This window comes from Ammodytes marinus, assembly GCF_949987685.1.
Source record: "Ammodytes marinus genome assembly, chromosome: 13".
NCBI lineage: Eukaryota > Metazoa > Chordata > Actinopteri > Uranoscopiformes > Ammodytidae > Ammodytes > Ammodytes marinus.
The window spans coordinates 11,724,860-11,747,558 of NC_137217.1; the positions used below are offsets into that span (position 1 = coordinate 11,724,860).

Below are 22,699 nucleotides of genomic sequence, written 5' to 3' on the forward strand. Positions count from 1 at the left end.
TCAAATACAAAATTAAAAATATACAATGTGACGTATAGCAATTGAGCAATTGAAGCCATAGGTTTAAGTTTTCAGAGAACTTGTAGATTTTCCAATGTAGGCCTACTCCTTAATAACTGCCTTTACATTAGGACTATTACCCAATGAACACACACCCTGTCTGACTTCAGCCCCAGGTGGCCTAGGCTTATCGCTAGACCCTTCAACACCCTTGGAGGAAACAAGAACCATTTACTGGATGATGCTTCAGAACATTTCTTTCAGGAAAATACACAATATCTACAAAATCAAAAGTTGTTTTATTCAATACAAAAAATGTGAGCTTGTAAGGCAGTAGAATAGCCTACTTTGTGTTAAACTGTCATTTGGCTCACCCCTGTAACATGCAGCGTTGTCCTACAAGGAGAATAGCCAATATGTTTAGCTGCCAGATTTATCATTTAGGCTACAACATGTTGTACAGCCTACTTCACAGGACATTTGTTGTGCTTTACAATAAAAACATATCTAATGTATTAGGATTATAATTATGATGAAGCTAATTATAAGGATCATATAATATTGTTTCTAATTATGACAGGGATGTCGGACAATGTGCTCAAAGGCTCTGACTACGGTTGAATCTATGTGTGTCTCTGGGATTTGTAGTTTTCTTTTCCCCATTTCTACGTCAGCGGAAGTATTTGGAGCGTACGTAAGCTGCTCTAGGTCACATTGGTCCAGTTTTGTAATGTTTTGAGAAACACACCATCACAATGGAGGCAGTTCACAAAGGTATGTCTGCTGTTTTTCGTGTAAGACGTGTCTCTCACGACACAACATTAGCTAAGGTTCCGCGTTAACCTCGCTACATCGCTTTTTATACCACATTATTCTGCCCCGCGTGTTCAGGAAAGGCTCAATGTTGTAACGACTCGTGTGGCGTAGTGTTAGCTTATTAGCTCAATTGGCTATCTCTACTCTACGTGAAGGCGAGTGATAAACCTTCATTTATTATGAGCTTAGCCTCGCTGATCCAAATGTTGATTTTTTTATGCACTGAACATAACTTTAAACGTCTTTGATATTTACGAGGCACGAACAGGGGCTAATAGTGAGGCTGACTGATGGTTCTATGCTTTACATGTTTGTGAACCTGTCATTGTTCTTTCCTTGCTTCTTCAGAGGAGGTCCAACTGAGGCACGTGGAGACAGACGTGCTGATCCCAAAGATGATGAGAGAGAAAGCCAAGGAGCTCTGTGCTACCAAAGTCGAAGGTGTGCATGCGTCTGTATGGAGCACTTTGTTCAGCCAGTATTGTATTGTGTTTGATTTGTCTTAAACTATAAAGCAGATTAGGCTACTCATTTATTTCCTTTGCCATTATTGTAGCTGGATTCAAATATATATTTATTTGGAGTCCCTCCACGAATTCATAATGGATAAATGAATGCCCATTCATAGACAAATTGGCACATGTTTTGTGCAGACATTTGCACAGCTGTCCTGCTATATTGTGTAATTCAGTATGGAGAATTTATATCATTTATGATGAAATAAGCCGTATTCATAGCACACATTTTGAGATGTCATGCCAGTTAAAGCACATACAAGTGTAATTGATAATATTAACAACTGCATTCAATTTACTGTATGTGGGCCAGCTCCAGTTCCCTGGTATTATGCATATTGGCTCACTTGATTGGCTTAATTAATGCAGCCACCATTAAAGAACATTTGTGGTTTGTATGAGGGTAACTGACATGTTAAAAGCATCTCTCATTGTCATGCAATACAACACAACCTAGAGCTTCCAATAAGATCATAAAGTAAAAAAAAACACCCGACTCAAAACTAAAAAAAGTTTCACAAACACTCAACATTATGAACTTCACAAAAGTAGGATTCATAATAGGACTCTTGCATTACACTGTGTTAGTTTTAGCTGGATATACTTTATAAAATAAACTGCAACTGAGTGTAGCCTTTGTTATGAATGCAACTGCAAAATAATTGTAGACAAACCAAAACACTGTCATAGGCTAAGGCTACTGACAAGGTCATCTCTTGCTGTAGCTAAAGGTCACACAGCGCTATTCTTCTTTTTCCTTGTCTTCCTTATATTCCTTATCCCTCGTTTAGCTCAGTCCACTTCCTAAATATATGCATGAAAACTATACTGGTTGGACTTGGTTATACTGAAGTCCCTCTGTAAAACATTTGGATTTATAGGTCGAGTCAGTTATTCTGGAGTATGCTTGTTGTCAAAATCAGTGAATATCTCCTCACGCTGTCCATACTGTATGTGCGCTGAAAGGCTGTTTATACACTGCCTAGGCTGAATAAACGTGTTGTAAACCAAAGGTATGTTAACAAAGTGGGCCCACCGTAGCTAGCAACATACCTGTTTTACTGATCCCTAGGCTTTGTAATTACAGTGGATTTATTTTCAGTGCACACACAGTATGTACAAATAGCAGATCGAGAGAAGATTGACAAAAAGTGATTTTGAAAACAATCATTCTCCAGAATCGCTGACTCCACCTTTTTAGAGGTGAATTTTCCTTATGTCTGCTGGCAAAACAAATCCCTGCAACCAACCTCAAAATGTTATCCTTGTTTTTTTCTAGAATATAAAAGTTCAAGGAAAAGTCAAAAATAAACCTTGACAAAATACCACTTAATTTAAGGTTAGGTTCTACCAAAGACAAACTATCGTTAGCACACGTGTGCATTTGGTTCAATTATTTTTGCATGCCATTGAAAGTGTCATTGGGTATGGCGGCAACATTTATTTGGCCTCACAGTCTGATCATTTTGCAGATTTTGAGTAAGAAAAATTACTTTTCAGTAGTAAGGCTTCAGAAAAGGACACTTACCAGCCAGCAGTTTTGATGGGCTTCTAGATCTGCATTTGAATTCCAGATAAATTATATAAACTTTGGTAAGGCCCTAAAACAAAGAAATGCTAAATCCAAACAATGTAAGATAACCCAACTTTTATTCTTTCAAAAGGTTTATAAGTGCTCACTTATAAATAGTTTACCTGCTCCTTCTAGCTGGAGTCCACAACACTTTGCTTAAAGTCTGCCTATTATAGCCCATTCAGGTTTTCACAGTATGTAAGACTATATTTATTATAAAGGCAATCATACAGAAAATATAACTCCAGACTGTGATGTACATGTATCTGTGCTTTTTTGATTGCAAAAACAAAAACCCTCTTGCAACCATCACAATCTCACTCATTCTTATTTTGAGAACACTAAAGATGGATTAATAAGACATTTAACATAATTTTTCCAATGGTAACTTACAAAGTTTTAATTGCAATTTTTTTTAGATCAAAATTTGCAACATTACATTTGTTGTTATGGAGGCTTATTTGCCATCTAACCTTTTGTGATTAATCTTACCTTGTTTGTTGCTGTCCCTTAACCTTTTGACTCTTTCATAAATCAAATCAAATCAAATCAGTTTTATTTGTATAGCCCAAAATCACAAACACATTTGTCTCAGTGGGCTTTACATTTCATACAATATGATATGATACAATATGATACAATATGACACCCTGCCCTTACACCCTTAGCTCGGCTGAGAAAAAACTCCCAGTAAAAACCCTTTCTGGCTAAACTTGTATACCTGCTGCTACTGCTGCTTGATCAGCCAGACAATGACTAGGTTATGTGGTTTCTACAAATCTGATGAAAGCCTGTTTGAGCCAGCGCACTGCTCTCTCAGGAAGGTATTGCACATGCAGCTGGAGGTGATGGTACAGCTTTGGCATTGTGTGGTTAGTGGAAACCCCGCTCACATTACTAGCTTCTCCTCGTCCCACTCATTTTCACACCTCCCTGTCCGCCCTCTATCATTTCATTCTGTGTGTTTGTGTTTTAAAAAAACAACATGCTCTCTTGAGTGTGTTTTCCTGTGTTATCTTTCTCTGTATATACATATGCCTCTACACCCCACAGTTGTTCAGTTGTCTGCTTTGGTGTTAATGCACCGCTGACATGTACATCTTTGTAGCCTCATTGACCTGGCGTGATTTTTCCTATTGTTTCCTATGTTTGGATCCCCAAATCCAATAAATGCAGGAAAATAACTCCTTTTATAGCCTTTTCCCAATGACTGACATATATTGTGAATGTTTCACTATTTATTCACTTCATTATTTAAAAATACATCAATCTTGGACAAAATAATTTAGTAATTTATTCTCTGTTATACGTAATTATGTACTATGGCTTTACACCTTTATCTTCCTCTATGGCTCAATTTTCCTCTAAACGTTTAGGCCCCTAGCTACTGCTTTCTACTAACTGTAAAACTATACTCCTGTATCTTTTTAAAATCGGCAAGCCAAATGGTTTAACATGAAGGTGGCATCACACCTTTCTTCAGAAGGGCCTTGTCCAGAAGCTAGTATCAGAACGGCAGCCCTCTGCGGCGTCTATATTAGTGCCATGGGACAGCCACGCTGATTAGATTAGTCGCACTGTTCTGCTTCTCTAAATTGGTTTTGCAGTTGGTTTTCTCACATCTGCATCTTGATGAAAGTGCCTGTGTGATAACCATACTGATAAAGGTAATTATGACTGCTGTTTGAAAGGGGACAAGGGAGGGCAGTGTTTTTAATTAAGTCCTTGAGAAAGAGCTCGCTAACAAGGTGTAGCCTCAAAGTCCTCCACACCTTGTTTACAACGAGGACCTTTTAGTCTGGAATACACCACTAAGCCAGGTCACAATGTCAGTGATGCTGCCTGTTGGAAGGGTCTCAATTAACAACAACCATATTTAGCGCTCATCTCACTGTGTTACTTCCAATTATATATCGTTTTATACATTGTCCAAGATACAAACTGGCAATCAATTGCAAAATGTTTCCAGTATTTAAGTGTTGTCTAAATGTAACAATATACAGTAATCATTCATCGGCCATGCCTTATCCATTCAGAAGCTGTGTGTGCGTACGTGGTGACGACGTGCATTAACTTCACCGCCCTTCCCTTTTCTTCCATTTATGTGGCTATAGGTTACGTATTTTTGTTCCACATGAATGTTGAGGAAGCCCAGCCAGCTTAGATTAGATAACTGCGATGTATCCATGTGCCACAAGGATGGCAGGAGACTGGGTACCATGGAAGGAACAAAACAGAACCTATATTTAATCCCTGGGGCAACAGACATGTTTATAGTTGTGGGTGGTGGGCTGGCTGTTACAATGCCATTGTGTAAACTGGGCGCCCACAGACACAACCACTCTGTGGGCAGGACAGCCATTTTCAGTTCTTGTGTTAAAAATGGAAACATGGGCTTTCAGTTTAATAAGAGGCTTGGCAGCATGACCTCTGGCCAGGTTTTCTTCTTGTGGCGGTAAACCAAGAGGAGATGAGGCCCACCTTGGTTTACTTGTGGCTACTGTCTGTGCTTGTACTCTTAAGATCAAATACTATACGTTGAAAGCTAGGAAGTAAATGAAGTTGAAGCTCTAAGTTCTATTAATGCATTCATTTTTTGTGGCTATTACAGTATACCTGTTAAGTCTGTTCTTCATTGTTTTGGTCGTTGTTGCTAATTTAGCTTTCTCTTGTGCTCCCCTTCTCCCTCCACATCCCCATAGCCTTCAACCACTGCTGCAAAGACTCTGGTTTCCTCATGGTGTTTAAGTGTCGGGAGCAAAACGCAGCACTGAAGGAATGCCTGACAGTATAGTGAGTATTTAGCAGTTTCTTCTGCAACACTCTGCATTCACACACATAAGGTGGCTCCCCATGTGTTATTGTACGACTTGTTTTTCTACCACCATCTTTTACATGGGCTTACCAATAGCCACCCCGTCAACCACATTTGCTGACACACTCAACTGTTGCCTGTCAAAGTCTCACTAGTCTAAATTAAACCATATATACAGTATAATCAGTATAATAAGTGAAAGTCATGCCGGGCTACTATTAATTCTGTAAAATAAAGTGCTGTTCCCTCTGTCTCGCACCAGCTACAGAGACCCTGTGTTCTACGAGGAGTGTAAGCAGGTGTACCTCAAGGAGAAAAGGATGTTTGAGGAGACGGGCGTCCCAGCAAGGAACAGGAAACAAAAACTTCCAACCAGCATGTAATGAACAACGCATCATCAAACAACTTGTCTACTTTGAAAGTGGAGGTTCACAGTTTTGAGGCTATGGCCAGAAACCCGTGCAAAAATCCAGGATACATGGTCATCTTGCAGGGTATAGCCCTCTGAAAGGCACAAGCCTGCTTATTCTATTTAAATGTATGGAGTGTGTGACTGAAACTACTTTGATGTGTAAGAGTGTTGTATGTAATCAAGAAATGCCTATTAATTTCTGTTCTGTATATTTGCAAAATGCAGTGTGTATATAAGACATGACATGACATCTAACCAACCTATTAACCATGTGTGCTACGCAATGCAATTTGACATTGTAAATAAAAAGTAATGCATAGTAAAGTGTCAGTTGTAATTTAGAGACAACTTGAAATGTTTACAAAAGCATTTTTCCCTCATATAAACCTTTTAAAAACTCATTCAATCAAATATAAAATTAGTAAAGGATATGTATTTCAAAGAAGCTTGGATATTGTTAAATGTACTCTGTTCAATTTAAATTGAGTAGATTGAAAAGTAATTGGACATTTTTGGAACACTTAAATTATATTGTTTGCTCTTGGTTAAAAGTTTTCTTTGTCTTTCCTTTTTTTATTTCAATATTCTATTTGATAAGTGATCCAAGTATTGTGGTCAGTTAGAGCACACTAACAGAATAGTATGGAGCTAAATGAGCTTCATTATTAAAAAAGGATATGGAATGGTCTTTTTTTCTTTATGAATCAGCTGTGTTTATTTTGTATGAAAAACAATTTAAAAAAGTCATCATTCATTTTGGTACCGTTTTGTGTCTTGTTTTTTTACAAGGCCATCTCAAATGTTGTTTATACTCTTATCTTTACTTCAAAGGATGGAAGCTGTGATACACCTCATTTGGATTTGAAAAACAAAAGTTATTGCTGGTTTTTAAACTGTAAAGTAACTTGACATGCCTACAGTGTTATAAGAAATTCAACCACAGGACCCCATCGCTAAACAATATGAATAGAGACACCTCACACGGTCACTTCCTTTCCTTTTGTTTAATTGGTCATATTTACAAAGTCTGAAGTGCAGTCAATCTAAAATATAATCCATATCTACTGTACATTGCATTTTGGTTTGCAAATAAGTTTACAGAAGTATGAAACTACTGCTGTATAATAAGATTTTCTTAAAAATCAACAAAAAAGACCACAGTTCATCATGAAACATACTGAAGAAAAACAAAAAAAAACAAAGTGTCGGTTCAACAGCCACAGGCCTTTTTGTGCGTTGTGCACCTATTTTTGAAGTCACAGCTCACATTTCTTCAGGTTAGTAGACTTACGGCCCTGCCACCACTATAGACAGCTCATCATTATCATTATGCACATCAGAAGTCTTGGGAGGAGTGGGGAAGAACAACAAATCAAAACCCATTAATTTGGAGTGCAAAAATTGTTTTTGGCAGGAGTACTGTAGCCCACCATATACATTTATGATATGCAGTCTTCCCTCCGTATATCGTGTGTTCCGACTCAATACATTTTCTTTTGTACATCATTCTGTTGTTTATACTCGAGAACTAAATATCCCTCTTAGCCTCTTTACACAAAAACGTATGCCATACTGCAAAAAAACAAATACACCACAGTACAGAGTTTTAGGTACATCTTCTGTAATTCAAAATCTTCACAAACCTTGTCTGGGTTTCAAATACATGGAAGTTTAAGAAGCTTTTTTTTCCACAAGTCCCATCAATTATAACGTCCTACAGAAAAAACATCCAACAAAGCACAGCTTTACATTTACATGTGCCCCCTTTGCAACTGAGAAAAGGAAAAAACACATCCGGTATTGTTTGTCAGTAGTTCTGGAGTGATAACAGGCAGTTTTAAGGAGACTTGCTCGCGTTGTGGAATTTCTGTGAAAGCGTTACCAGGCAGGGGAAACCTTTTCTGGTGCTAGTGAAGGGTGCACGTGTTATATTTCAGAAAGCAATACATTTGTACATTAAAATTATTTCCAAGGCATGATGCAATATCCTCAACAAAAAAACCAACAACAACCCCAAAACAAATACTGTCACTGCATTCTCAGAATTGATTGGGTTAAGCATATAGGTAGATTGACCACTTGATTGATATAGATCCATAAGGACTTAAAACGGAAAATAATAACTTCAAGAAAAAAGATTTCATTTGGTATCTTAAAAAAAAGATTTGGAACAATTATCTGCCATCATCCTACAGTTACTTAATGTATTTCTCCATTACTGCACACAAACCATCACATCAAGTCCTCATACCATAGGCACCTCCTTCACATGATCATGAGACGTACATGGAACTACATATCTTGTTTACTTTACAGCGACCAAATGTAAAATGACTTGCATTGTAGGGAATACAGCTTTAAATATTCTAGTATTAGGTCGTGACCCTGGTGATCACTGGCCCCATTGAATGGAGAATGAGGCCCTTGGGAGCCCTATTAGGTTTATTATGACGAGATACAGACACAGGCAGGCCAAAGATGCCACACAACCTGATCTGCACACACAGGCACACTTTTGTCTGATGTGTGTATATGCACACACAGAAATAAAACTGCTTGTATGCATGCTCGCACACATACATACGCATGGGCAAACTAGTTCTTCAGCTGAGGGTCTCTCTCATCAACTTTTCTTCTGCAAAGTCAGATACATGTATGTTTTCACCGATGCGGTGTGCAGAGAAGACAGTCACGGGTTCACAGAGTCTTTACCTCGCAAAAAAGGCCTTCTCTGGCCTCAATTAAGTTCCCTCAACCTGGCAGGTCCAAGTCCAGTCCACGCCGTAGAGGAGTGGTCTTTATCAACTTAAGGCAGGTTAGGTGGTAGCTATATGTGGCAGGGTTTTGGACAGTCACATTCATTCACCCATTGGTTTATATTTACCATCCAATTACATAATGTATTTAATCATCCCAATGGAAGCCCCCCCTGTTCAATAGGGCTTGGCCCACTCTGCATTGGGAGGGCTCCTGGGACTGCAGTTTCCGATGGAGGATGATGAGTTGGAGGCGGCGGCGGAGGAGTGTCCCTCCCAGAACATGGCGTCGCTGGGTTTGGGCGGGCTGGGGAAGGAGCGGGAGCTGTCATCCAGAGAGGCTTGGTATAGGGGAGGAGGGGGCAGCACCACTGAGCCGCTGTCACTGCTGCCCAGCAGGGCCTCTCCTCCAGAGCAGCTCTGGGAGGGCCAGGGCCCGTTGTACCAGCAGTCCTCCCTCAGGCTGTCGGGGGGGCACGGCCGGCCAGAGCATGAGGGCAGAGGGGGGGCGCTGGGGGGCCGAGGCACCGCCAACCGAGGGCCTGCTGCTGTGTGATGGTGGTGGTGGTGGTTGTTGTTCCTCTCCACGTCGTCCAGACACTGGATGGGAACAGTTGAGGCAGCTGGAAGAAATGGGGGGTTGGGAGTGAAGGATAGAGAAAAATATTATGTAGTCATGTACATGGTTAGAAAATGCTTCTTTTAAGAGCACACACACATTGACATCACATATCAATGGTGGTATCAGGAATTCTGGAGAATAGCTCTTGTCAAATTTACATTTTGTCAAAATCAGTGAATATCTCCTCACGATCTGTTAGCTGTCCATACTGTGTGTGTGTGTGTATATATATATATATATATATATATATATATATATATATATATATATATAGTGTTAATACACAGCCATAGGCTCTGTAAACTGGTATATAAACAAGGGGGGCCCATCGTGCAGGTTTACAGAGTCTAGGCTGTGTATTAACATTTCTTTTTTTCAGCACACACACACAATACGTACAGGTAGCGGAACGTGAAGAGGTTTTGATTGATTTTGACGAAAAGTAATTTTGTCAACAAGAGTATTCTCCAGAATTGCTGACTCCACCTTTAAATGAATGTCAATACAGATAGAAAAATACAGTATGTCAGAAATGGTAATCAATTTTACTTCTCAGCTTTGAATTATTCTTTAAGGGCACTCTCTTTTGTGACTTTGATAAGACTGAAATTGAGATACATTTTATGGCATTTTTGATTTTTCTATGTACTGTATAAGGTGGTAAAGATTTGTTAACACTTCTTTATACTTCTTTCTGTCTGTCGGTAAAATCCACCTAACAGCGTTTATGAAGCCATCTCCTCTTTCCTCCCAAAGACGGAAGAAGACTGTTTTTGTATTCGGCACCACGGTCACACCTCTGTACTTATTTACAGCTGGATTTAAACTTAAGTTTATGAAGAGATGTAAAAATTCAAAGGTGCGTTCAACAAAGCCTTTTGATCCCCGACTAGATAATAATAATAGGCCTTATGTTGTAAACATACAGAGAAGTAAAATCTCACACCATGCGGCAGCACAATAAAACCTCTGCACCATGTAAATATCTCTGACAGTGAATCAGAAAACATCCTTAATAATAATAATGCTTTGTTCACCCAGCAAATGATTCCTTATGAAGCATATCCATACACAAATCGGATGTCTTAATCTCACACACACACACACACACGCACATCATTGCTTTGCTATCAAATCATCATCTTGAGCGCACAAAGTTTGAAATGAGTCTCTCCTCCTGCTTGTTTTCCCCTACCTCTCTCCATCACACATCATCTCTCCATCCATCCATCCCTCCCCGCTACTCCTGCATGAGAGGGTCTCCTGAGTCTGGGATTTGAATAAAAGTGATTTCCAAAAGGAGGAACATTAGAAGAATACAGATGCACAAATATGACTGAATAAATACATATCTCCTGCTTTCCTTTCATTTCTCTCCATCAGTCTCATCTAAGTTACAGGATTACCGTCTTGTATTCAGTGAAATAAATGGGCCAAGATTGATTTTTTCTTGCCATATTTGGTTCTAATTTTCACCTCTCCAAGTCTCTTTTTCTAACAGAGCGATGTGAATCAACAAAGGAGGTAATCTGTCCAGGGCTAGAATACATGATCGCAGAGGGAGGGGAGAGGAGGGACAGACCATTTCATCATCTACTTTTTTTATTTGCAGAGTGTTGGAGCACTTGGAGGAAATCCACAGTCTTATCACACCCTTTATACAAATTGCAACAAGGAGCAGCAGGAGAAATCTTCTGTTCGCAGTATTTCTTGAGAAAAGCCTACAGTGAAGAGAGGCAGTAGTAGAAACCCCCCCTTCTTTACTTTGATGTAAGCCACATTAGTTCTGCTGTATACTTTACCACTTTACTTTGTAAGTGCACATTAACCAGAGCTATGTCACTTAGGCTGAAGACACATTTTCAAACGTCAGGTTGGTTAAAATTGCTAAAACTTGTCACTGTATTTATTTCACTCCTGTGGGGATTTAAATTTTTTTTTTGTTATGTATCCCCATCTGTTGATTATTTAATATCCAATCTGCAGGTGACTCCTGTAATCTTTTTGCCACTAAAACTATTTTATACTGGAGGCCTATTTAAAAGTATTAAGGATAATGGAAAGATAATTATGATTTTTTAAAATATTTATATAAAGCTACTCTAAAGAGGATGCTCAGCTTTGATTTTGCAATGGTAAAAGAAGAAATAACAGTGTTGAATACAATTGGGTTGGAATCAGATGTGCAAAAGGCCAAATACAGTGATACTTGTAACTACAAAGTTTATAATTGTTAATATATTTGACATCAGAAAATATAATACTAAATTATACAATTCAAAAGGAAAGTGTTAAAAACAACAGAAGATAATTACCTGGGCCCTTAAGGTAAAAGTGAAATGTCAAATCTTTTTTTTCTCTCTTAAACTATAGCCTGAAAAAAAGATTTCAATGCTGCACTCACTGCATCTCGGAGGAGATAACCTGTGAGATTTTTTTTCTATAAATGGAAGAGGATACAAAATGCTCCAAGTGCTGTATATACTGGAGGTGAGGAGGCATGAAGAGGCAGAAGTGGGACAGTGCTGGGGTGGGTTCTCACATGTGTACAGACACAAACACAAAGACATTAGGGTTGGGATGATTTGTGGTTAGATGTACACCGACGGAGGCACAGCTCTGTGCGTGCCCACATGCACAGAGCCTGTGGGCAACTCACCTTGTCTTATTTTCCTAATCAGGCCTGTTTGGTGCTTCAGCTCTGAATGGAGACGAGTCACCTCACAGCACAAGGCATCGTACGTCTGCTGCATGCTCCTCTCCCTACACAAAAACATTGGCAAGATGTCATTGCATTTAGGAAGACATTAATACATACTGTAGATGTATATATACTGTAGGGGAGAGTGGCCTAAGTTGTGCGGTTGGGGAAGTGTGCCATCCCTTGTTTCTAGAAAACCATAGAAGAAATTGGAAATGTGACCACATATTTAAGAAGAGCCATCCATTTGACTCATCCTGTAAAGAAGGGAGAAACATGGAATAAGATATAAGCACATTTAAGCTAAAAAAACTGCTTTTTTGCCTTTCAAAGTAAAATTTCCATGATCATGGTTTTTTGATTATTGTGTCTGAACAATTATAGACACCTTTGACACATGTTTTAGTGCTTTAGTATGCTACACTTTGTGTCTATATAGTTAGCACGATGTCAGCCCTAAACTGCTGCATCATGCCTATTATCCAAAATTCTGGGGTTGGGGTGATTTGTGCCAAAGGGCCTATGTGAGTTATAAGTAAGTAAGTAAGTAAGTAAAATGTATTTTCAAAAGCACATTTATGACAGTTTGCACTGTCCAAAGTGCTGTACATAGTGCATTCAGTAGATAAACAATGAAGGTAAAATAACAATAACAAAAATAAAAGACATAAAGCCCATACATCCACAAATATAAACAAAGATAGTAGTGCAGAGGTAAGATAGTTAATGGGGAGGAAAAACCAGGGTGTAAAGATGGGTTTTGAGCCTTGATTTAAAGGCAGAAATGGAGGGGGAATCACATTTGTCAGGTGGCAGTCACAAGCACGGAGCAACTAGTGTGAAGTACATTTCTGAGAGTTGTGCCAGTGGCATGGCTGTATACGCTGGTCACCAAAAAGAAAGTGATTGTCTACAGTAGCTCAGAAGAGACTGACATCTTCATTCCACTTAACGACACCACTGATGAGAGTTCAGATGGCCAGAAAGATGATAATGGTGACTTTTGCAGGCAAAACCACCTAGATCTGCTAGGCCTTGTTTAAGAAAATTGACCTTCAATCTTTGTAAAATATTTACTTTATTTACTTTAAATAAACCTTGAATAAGTAATTGTCTTATGGATTTGTCTTGCATTACAGTTTATGAGATATATATATCAATGGCACAATTTACCCCATGGTATTCTCTCTACCATGGGGTAAATTACCCCCGGTGTGGTGTAAGTTGTGCCACAAGACAACTTTTTTTCCGAAAGCTATATTTCTTAAACAGTTTATTCCAGATCCAAAGTTTTTATTGCCAGGGATGCACAACATCCTGAATTATATGTACATATTTGAGTTGGAGACATACAGTATCTCACAAAAGTGAGTACACCCCTCATATTTCTTCAAATATTTCATTATATCTTTCCATGGGAAAATAACTCGACACACAGCCATTAATGTCTAAACTGAAGGCAACAAAAGTGAGTACACCCCTAAGAAAAAATGTCCAAATTGGGCCCAAAGTGTCAATATTTTGTGTGGCCACCATTATTTTCCAGCACTACCTTAACCCTCTTGGGCATGGAGTTCACCAGAGCTTCACAGGTTGCCACTGGAATCCTCTTCCCCTCATTCATGACAACATCACGGAGCTGGTCGATATTAGAGACCTTGCGCTCCTCCATCTCCTGTTTTAAGAAGCCCCAAAGATGCTCAATAGGGTTTAGGTCTGGGGACATGCTTGGCCAGTCCATCACCTTTACCCTCAGCTTCTTTAGCAAGCCACTGGTCGTCTTGGAGGTGTGTTTGGGGTCGTTATCATGTTGCAATACTGCCCTGCAGCCCAGTTTAAGAAGGTTGAGTGCACGTTTTCAGCGTCATACTAAGAGGTTGGCTTTGGAAAATTGACGTATGAGTGCTGCCAGCATTGCTGCAGGGCTTGAAGGGGTGGGGGGTCAACCTGTCAGTGCTCAGACCATACGCCGCACTCTGCATCATACTGGTCTGCATGGCTGTCGTCCGAGAAGGAAACCTCTTCTAAAGATGATGCAAAATAAAGCCCACAAATAGTTTGCTGAAGACAAGCAGACTACGGACATGGATCACTGCAACCATGTCCTGTGGTCTGATGAGACCAAGATAAACTTATTTGGTTCAGATGGTGTTAAGAGTGTGTGGTAGCAACCAGGTGAGGAGTACAAAGACAAGTGTGTATTGTCTATAGTCAAGCATGGTGGTTGGAGTGTCATGGTCTGGGGCTGCATGAGTGCTGCCAGCACTGGGGATCTACAGTTAATTGAATACCAACATGTACTGTGCCATACTGAAGCAGAACATGATCCCCTCCCTTCGTAAACTGGGCCGCAGGGCAGTACTGCAACATGATAACGACCCCAAACAAACCTCCTAACGACCACTGGCTTGCTAAAGAAGCTGAGGGTAAAGGTTATGGACTGGCCAAGCATGTCTCCAGACCTAAACCCTATTGAGCATCTTTGGGGCTTCTTAAAACAGGAGATGGAGGAGCGCAAGGTCTCCAGTATCCACAAGCTCCGTGATGTTGTCATGAATGAGGGGAAGAGGATTCCAGTGGCAACCTGTGAAGCTCTGGTGAACTCCATGCCCATGAGGGTTAAGGTAGTGCTGGAAAATAATGGTGGCCACACAAAATATTGACACTTTGGGCCCAATTTGGACATTTTAACTCAGGGGTGTACTCACTTTTGTAACCGGCAGTTTAGACATTAATGGCTGTGTGTCGAGTTATTTTGAGGGGACAGTAAATTTACACTGTTATACAAGCTGTACACTGACTACTTTACATTGTATCAAAGTGTCATTTATTCAGTGTTGTCCCATGAAAAGATATAATGAAATATTTGAAGAAATGTGAGGGGTGTACTCACTTTTGTGAGATACTGTAACTGTCAAGGCCTCACTTTAAAATCACTTTGAGTAAAAAGTTGCACAACTTAGACCACTCTCCCCTATATACTGTATACATATATATTGTATTTCTTTGTTTAGCAATTACCCATTTCTTAAACTCAAGCATGCATCAATAAGACACTGGAAAATGTGTAGGATATACTGTATTATCATAAACCTAATCGATTCAGCACATTACTTAAATGTGTCGGCTTGTTAATTGAGTGACTTCTTTGTGAGAGTTGTAATTCTGCTCTGTGGTTTGCTTGTTTGTTGACAGATTTAACACTGTCCACAGACTGTGAATTTAAGCCACGGAGGAGTTTCAAAGGTGTCACTTAACAGCATAAATTCACATTACCAAGGCTATATTTCAGGAAGAGACTTCCATTTGGTGGCATTTGAGGAAACACACCTACAAACGGTCCTATCCACACCTTATGTAAAAGATGTAGAATTTCATCAACACTTTGCCTTAACTTTAAACACCTGCTTGAGACAGCAAAAAAAATAAAAAAAGGACAAGAAATGTGAATACAACTAAAGCTTTTTGTGCTGCTAAAAACACCATCTGAATACTGCTGACACGTAAAAAAAGAAATCATAAAACGACACAAATAAATTGCTCCTAACATGTGAGGAAATGCTGTTTTTCAGAAGATTATCCTCATGGAAAAAGGTGATTCCGTAAGAGTACATCAAAACCCTGTGTGCAAATTTAAACTATTTCTAATGGAAGGAAGTGTGAAGGGTTTAGCTGATATTGATTGTGTGTAAGGTACTTCATATCAAAGGCTGTTATGCACATGGAGTTGTAGTGTGTGAAGCTGCACCCTCCTCTAGTGGCCAAAGGGGGAAATTACAACTCCAGCCAACAGCTTGCAGGGTATAGTAACATCACCCCCTCCAGTCACACACCCATCTATCCAGTGTAGTCTCTCACATGCCATTTGCTGAACAAATTGCTCCACATGTAAAAGGCTTTTTCTGGTGTTTTAGCAAGAAATATAGCAAGAATAATTTAGAAATGGCTTAATTATGTTTTTCCTCTTTCTTAGGATTAGTACCAAAACTATTTTACAGTAGGTATGATGTAAAACTCGGCCTCCAGAGACTTAGAATGTGCTTGAGATTCGTCAAAGTCATGCTATTTTTTGCATTCACAGTTGAAAAGACAAATATTATTTACTGTATATACTAATGGTAGCTTAAGACGACTATTGCCAACAGGAGGCTCATCATCATAATATTTACAGCCACAACTGTATTCACTTTGTGATTGTTTGGTCACTGAAATGAGTCTAGGGCACAGGCAGCCACTCTCCAATGATATTCATAAAACAATTTACCTTGCATTATACTTTGCGTCACAGGTCTGGTCCAAGTCTGGTCCGTTAAGGCCATGGGGTTCCTCCTAAAACACAGTGGAATTATACAAAATAAGTGGAGGAAGTGTCTGAAGTAGCTGTTTGAGTATTTTGATGTTTTTTTTAATGTATTTTAACAGGACTCTTTCTTTCAACTGCCACTTACCCCACTTCTCTCGATCAGTCTACCGTTTTCCAGTGTCACTCTCTCCAGCTCCTCCTGCAGTTTGTGGATCTTTAGCTCAGTGCTGACCCTGTCCACCTGCCAGTAGTCCTGGGGGCTGTTCAAGCTCTTCATCACTGCAAACACAGACAATTAAAAACAACTGTTTGTAGATGGGTGAATTATTGTTGATCGGATATGTTATTTGGTTAAGATAAGGTACCGCAGTCAAATAAAGAGAAATACATTTTAGTATTTAAAGCTATGGTTTACCAAAGTTTTGCCCAGACCATCTATGTACCCGTACGTAATAGATGAAAAGCTACAGTGTAAAAATATAAAAGTATCAACATCAAAATGTACAAAAGTTACAAAAATAAAAGTGCTTCTTATGCAAAACAGTAAGTTTGATTAAAAAAAAAAATAGGTTTTTATCTTATTCTGAGCTTTAAGAACATATACATTAAAAAACAAAAACAAAAAAAACAATGGGCAACTACATACGTATGTAAAAAAATATCTAGTACATTATACCTTTTATTCTATGACTGATGAATGGAATAGAAATGACAACAATTGCCTTTGAACTGAGATGACATACAAATATTGAACAGTATACGATGAAAAAAAGTAGAATTACTTCAAGATTGTATCTAAATACAGTACTTGAGTAAATGTGATTAGTTGCTTTTCATGCCTGCTTTTACATGGCATTATTAAACTTTTCAAAGCAAAGTAAACAAAGCAAATTCTATTGCTCCCCTGCTGTGTTCAAATGACTGCTCAGCTGTTCTATGCAGTAGAAGACGACCCAGCATGCTCTACCTTGGCTGGTCTCCATCTCCGTCCTCAGCTGAAGCAGCTCCAACTCTCTGGCCTGGAGCTGCTCTGTCAGCAGCCGCTCACTCTCACTCTTCTCCTTTTTCTGACAGGGATAGAAGAAAAGGGGTGGAGTCAGCATCTTGTTATAAAGAGAGACATCTCTGGGTTTATACATGTGTGTTTCTGTCCTTTGAGTCTCAACTTCACATTTTGCGGATGTGTTGCTGAGGACCCAAGGGGAGAGTGGTGGTGCCGAGTGTCAAGTTGGATCGAGTACTTACTATTATTTCAAGTTTACTTTTTACATGTTAATTAAAGATGTATTTGTATATCTGTATGTATTTGATTCTTGATGTATTATCTTTGTTTTTTACTATTCTTTAAATGCAATTTCTAATGTCTTATCTTGATGTATTTTATGCCCCTGTAAAGCACTTTGAATGGCCTTGTGTCTGAATTGTGCTATATAAATAAACTTGCCTTGCCTTGCCTATTGTTTTACCTGTTGTTACTGTACAACAGTACCGGTTCAAATGAATGGGTGAACACACCAGTTTGTTGAGCTCCAGCTGCAGGTCCTCCTTCTCTATGTAGATGCCGCGATAAGCGCTGAAGGCCTTGTTCACGTACTGGGGGCCCTCTGACGGAGGAGCCTCTGGCCTGAAGAGCTACAGCGGTGACAGGAAATATACACAGTGAAGACAAGACCAGAGAAAGCAAACAGAAGAAAAAAAAAGAGAAGAAGATCCATTTTATTTCATTTAAATATCTGGTAGGAAGTTACTTTCCTCCCCCCACCACATCATTATCTTGATGGGCTTAACGCTGCAGTAGATACAAACCAGAACTAAGATGAGACACATATTATGCAGAGCTTTCATTTCACTTCAGCCCACCATACAGTATGTATTAAGACCCTTCCTGTTTAAATAGCGTTCTCTGTATTGTACTCGATCCACTGATTTGAAATCCAGTTTCGGGAGCCCTCTGTCCAAAAGTGCAGTGCAGCAACAGTTTATTTGGCAATGCCATTCTTTTGCATGGGGCTCCTTTCTGCAAATTTATTTCCCATTGTTTTATAGTTTTCACAATAGGCCAGCAGTATAAATGATGCTGGCATGCAGACTAGTATTTTTTGCAGTTTGGTGTAGAATTTGCTGAATTTTCCCAAACTTCCTCTGAGCTTAGAATGGAAGAAAAAAAATCTGTTTTCATCCATCACTCTGCCTATGGCTTGACCCCCTTCTCTAAACCTCACTCTGTATAGATGTTAAGCCATGTAGAAAATCTGTATTTTACTTTACATCAATCACTCTCTCTACCATTTCCTTTCTTCTTTACCATTTTTCTATTTCTTCTAAAACTATCCCATATCCCTCCCACCATCACCCCTTTGTTTACATGTGTATACCTTATCCTCCAGCTGCTTCACCCTCTTCCTCAGCAGGGTATTCTCTCGCTCTGTGTCTCTCAGCCTCTTCTTGATGTCCTCGTAGGCTGTGACCAGGGCAAAGTGCGAGGCCACAGATTCGTCTCCAGCGCACACTGACACGGGGCTCTCACCGGCAGCGGTGTAGGCCGTCTCATGTTTAAGGATGCAAATGTCATCATCCACCGCCAGGGGCTCCATGCCTGCACAGGCCGACTCGCTAGCAGATAGAAGACCTGGGGGGATTGACAGGGAGAGTTATAAGTGATGAATTAACCGATTAATCTGTTTTATGTTAAAGCCAAGATAACAAACTGGCTTAATCTAGACGTAACATGTGGTTTGAGAACTTCAGTTAGAAGTTAAAACCTAGGCAAGGCATGGCAACTGTATTTGTATATATCACATTTTGTACACAAAGACAAGTCAAAGTGCACATCAAAACATCAATTAAAAAGCAAAGTATACAGTTGAATTAAAAATGACTATTTACAAAGCTAATTTACAGGGTGGAATAGGCAAAACAAAATAGAAACGTTTTAGCTTTGACTTAATATCGGACACTTGCCAACTGCTATGTTTCATACATATCTAACAGATCATTCTACAATGCACTAATGTCCCAGTGCTGAAACGATGATTGATGTTCTGTATGTGGCACTTTCCTCTCATTGGATGACTACCAAGGGATGGTCTGGTATTTTTTCTACACGACCCACTGCTGCAGAAAATGCACAGTGCATCAGTTCCTCTATGAGAATTTCCCAAGGAAATTGCTTCAGGTGGAAAAGTGATTTAATAGTTTCTCCAGGGAAACAAGTTTGTTGAAGCACTAACTAAAAAAAAAACCTGTTTGACTGAGGCAAGACAAATGTAATTAATTGTCAAGGGTATGTAAACACAAAGGGGCGCACAATGCAGGCATGTTCTTTAGTCTCTTCTTAGTGCTAATCAAGGACATACTGTGCTTGTGTCATTAGGTTTATCAAATGTTTGTTCAAAAGGTGTGTTTTCTTAAATCATTGTTACATATACAAGTTTAAGGAAAGTCTACAGTTGATTCTAGGCGGGACAGCACTGGTTGAGACAAACCTCTGATAGCATCAGTTCAGTGATGTTATCATCAAGCTAACCTCACAATAACAGATTTATTTTTTTTTTTTAAATTGACTCAACCTCTATCAAACTTCACTCATATGGCTTATTTGATAATTTTATATGTCTATTCCACTAACTTTAAAATGAAAAAATATGTGACCATTTGTTCAAATATACAAATGAATGTGCTATTTAAGGTGTGTAAACATATACGATGTTCAATGAAAAGGCATAAAGGCAGGCATATGCAAACAGTGATAAACTATTTCAGATCCATAAGAGTATACATATGAGATGTATGTAGCTGCTATTAAGTCACATGGGCCTTGGATCCTGGGATGCTTGCCCTATAATATTGTACATGAAAAAACCCACGTTAACCCTTAGGTTTTTAATGGTTACAAAGGTAAACTGTGTGTGTGCACTAGTACAAATTCAAAAAAGAGACTGTGTTTTTTTTTTGTTGGGATGTGACCACACAGTTCGGTCAGTTGATTCAGCCTAGAATGCAAGCAGTCCAACAACCACCTGAATCAGGCATAGCCACTAACCTAAAACCTAACACTTAGACCCCTCCTTGATCCTTTCTGCTTGGAGTAGCTCGGAAGCACAGGAACTAGCTAAAGCCAGTTGATGATGTCAGCATGCAATGATGCAGCAAAGACCTACGAGCCAAGTTTTTTAACACCAAAGGCTTTTAGATAAATAAGTTTCAGGAGAATAATTGGAAAGGGTATTAGATCAATGTCATGGATACTAAAAAACAAAAACAAATCAAACACAGCCGCTGGGTTTAAAGGGCGACTTCGGAAAATGGTATGACATCAACAATGAACCTAGAAAATGTTTCAAAAACGAAAGTCAACGTGAAACCAAAACAAGACAAGAGCAACGTCATTCCGCCAGACTATCCAAGGTGAAACAGGAAACGCACGGCTAAAATGGCAATGACAGCAACGAAGAGACCTTATTCGTTCAAATACGCATTGAAAAACAGCTATATTTGGGATGTAAACAATCAATGAATCTAGTTTGTGTATGCGATGCTAACGTGATGGTGTTAGCTTCGTAGCTCTGTTGACAACCAACAAAACGCACTGACAGGCACTGCTAAAATAGGTTACCAATAAGGTTAAGCCAATTGGGAGCCACTGACACATACACATATAACATATGTATCAAAAGCCACCGTGATTCAAATGATTAATCTGTTATAATGATAAGTTAGCTAGCGCTTAGCACACGTCTTGTGGCTATTTGTGGCTAGGGTGAAGCGAAAGCAGTCGGATATTTTTACTCTCGACTTCCACTAACCGTGTTAGATGCTGTCCTCAAATAGGTGTCAGTTGGCCGAACAGGGTTATCATTTATTCTAGGAAAAATAAGACCCCTTTCTCCGAGAAAAACAAAGAGACGAGGCTGGACTCTCGCACCGTGTCAGAATTGACAGGTGAGGAAACAAAAACTTCCGGTCCGGGAGTCACTTGACTGCTGGAGTCCTTTCAAAATAAACGCACGAATGGTAACATCATTCGTTGCGAACTAGCTTGTTCACGTTGAAGAAAAAAAGGCACCATTTAGTTGGACGAATGAAGATGAAGATCTGCTAGAATGAAATAATATCCCAAAAACGCAACAATAATGAAAAAAAATAAATAAAAAATGTTTCAGTGTTGTTTGCCTTCAGTTGATAAATTGAAGGGTTTGCCAAAAAGATGAGGTCATCCTGTCCATCCTCTGTGGGCTACTGTTTTTTTTTAATGCAAAGTGTTGCTATGCCATGTTGGGGGAAAATTAAATAAATAAATAACGAAAATAGTGGTTATTTACGAGAAAAGGCCATAACTCAATGTAACAAGAATAGATGATGTAATAATATATGACCCCGGCCCGCAGACTAAAAAGTTTGACGGGCGGACCCACACTGCATTCTAACGTGACAGGTGTCTTCCACAGCTCTTGGCGCTTAAGAAGTACAAGTAAGTCCCGATATAAATATAAGAAGATAAAGAGGTCGAAAAAAAACCCCTGCTGACCTGAACAACTTTCTTTTCAATTTACTGTAGGACAGGTGACTTCTAGAAGACTTACATCTTGCATACTTAGTGCATTAGCTGAATATGCTAGGTGTAACAGTCTTGTCACTCTACTGTAAGCTAATGCAAGGTAACCGTCCAATGATACCATGATGCTCACATCATATATGTAAATTGCTTTGTCAATATCAACATATACATTTAAATAATCTTATTTCAACTTAACAAACACAATTAAGTTTTACATTCTGTCACAGTTATTTAGCTGGATAAGGTAGGGAGGTATATTGATGCACGTGAGCTAGCTAGCTAACGTAGCAAAACTATTATTTAAAGCACAAAACAGCTATAGGCTATTTGCTTTTGGTTTTATCTTCATTGCTGTTTTACATTAATAGGCCAGGCAAAGTAACGCATTTTTGGGCCAAAAAACAAACACATTGTAAAATAATTTTTTCAGCTCGGATAATTTCTATGAGGTGTCCAGAACAACATACTAAAAGTCCTAAGAAATCCTAGTTGAGGAAATATGTTTAATTCTCATCAATCCGAGATGTGTGCCAATAAGGCGAGACACCAATAAATTCCAATGGGGCTATTTGTTTCCTTTAGTCCTATCAAAATGAAACTTTACACAATGAAAGTATCCATGATAATTA

General features: G+C 39.1%; 2 protein-coding genes across 2 annotated transcripts; one reads left to right on the forward strand and one right to left on the reverse strand.

Moving 5' to 3' along the window:
- Window positions 1-683: 683 nt before the first annotated feature.
- cmc1 (C-x(9)-C motif containing 1) lies at window positions 684-6,455 on the forward strand. The gene is made up of 4 exons (XM_080039692.1): window positions 684-774; window positions 1,165-1,257; window positions 5,607-5,697; window positions 5,982-6,455. The coding sequence occupies exons 1-4, from the start codon at window positions 756-758 to the stop codon at window positions 6,100-6,102; spliced, it is 324 nt and encodes a 107-aa protein (XP_079895818.1). The 5' UTR covers window positions 684-755; the 3' UTR covers window positions 6,103-6,455.
- Window positions 6,456-6,606: 151 nt separating this feature from the next.
- azi2 (5-azacytidine induced 2) lies at window positions 6,607-21,455 on the reverse strand. Its single transcript, XM_080039691.1, is given in 10 exon segments — window positions 6,607-9,365; window positions 9,367-9,395; window positions 9,398-9,510; window positions 12,169-12,272; window positions 16,475-16,539; window positions 16,659-16,792; window positions 17,481-17,580; window positions 18,029-18,145; window positions 18,889-19,142; window positions 21,319-21,455. Coding segments are annotated over 9 exon segments (1,182 nt in total). The 5' UTR covers window positions 19,108-19,142; window positions 21,319-21,455; the 3' UTR covers window positions 6,607-9,064.
- Window positions 21,456-22,699: the final 1,244 nt, after the last annotated feature.

Bases quoted from the DNA above. Each gene is read 5' to 3' on its own strand.
- cmc1 (XM_080039692.1), top strand. The intron at 1,258-5,606 runs GTGTGCATGCGT...ACATCCCCATAG, and splicing joins CTGTGCTACCAAAGTCGAAG to CCTTCAACCACTGCTGCAAA. The intron at 5,698-5,981 runs GTGAGTATTTAG...GTCTCGCACCAG, and splicing joins AAGGAATGCCTGACAGTATA to CTACAGAGACCCTGTGTTCT.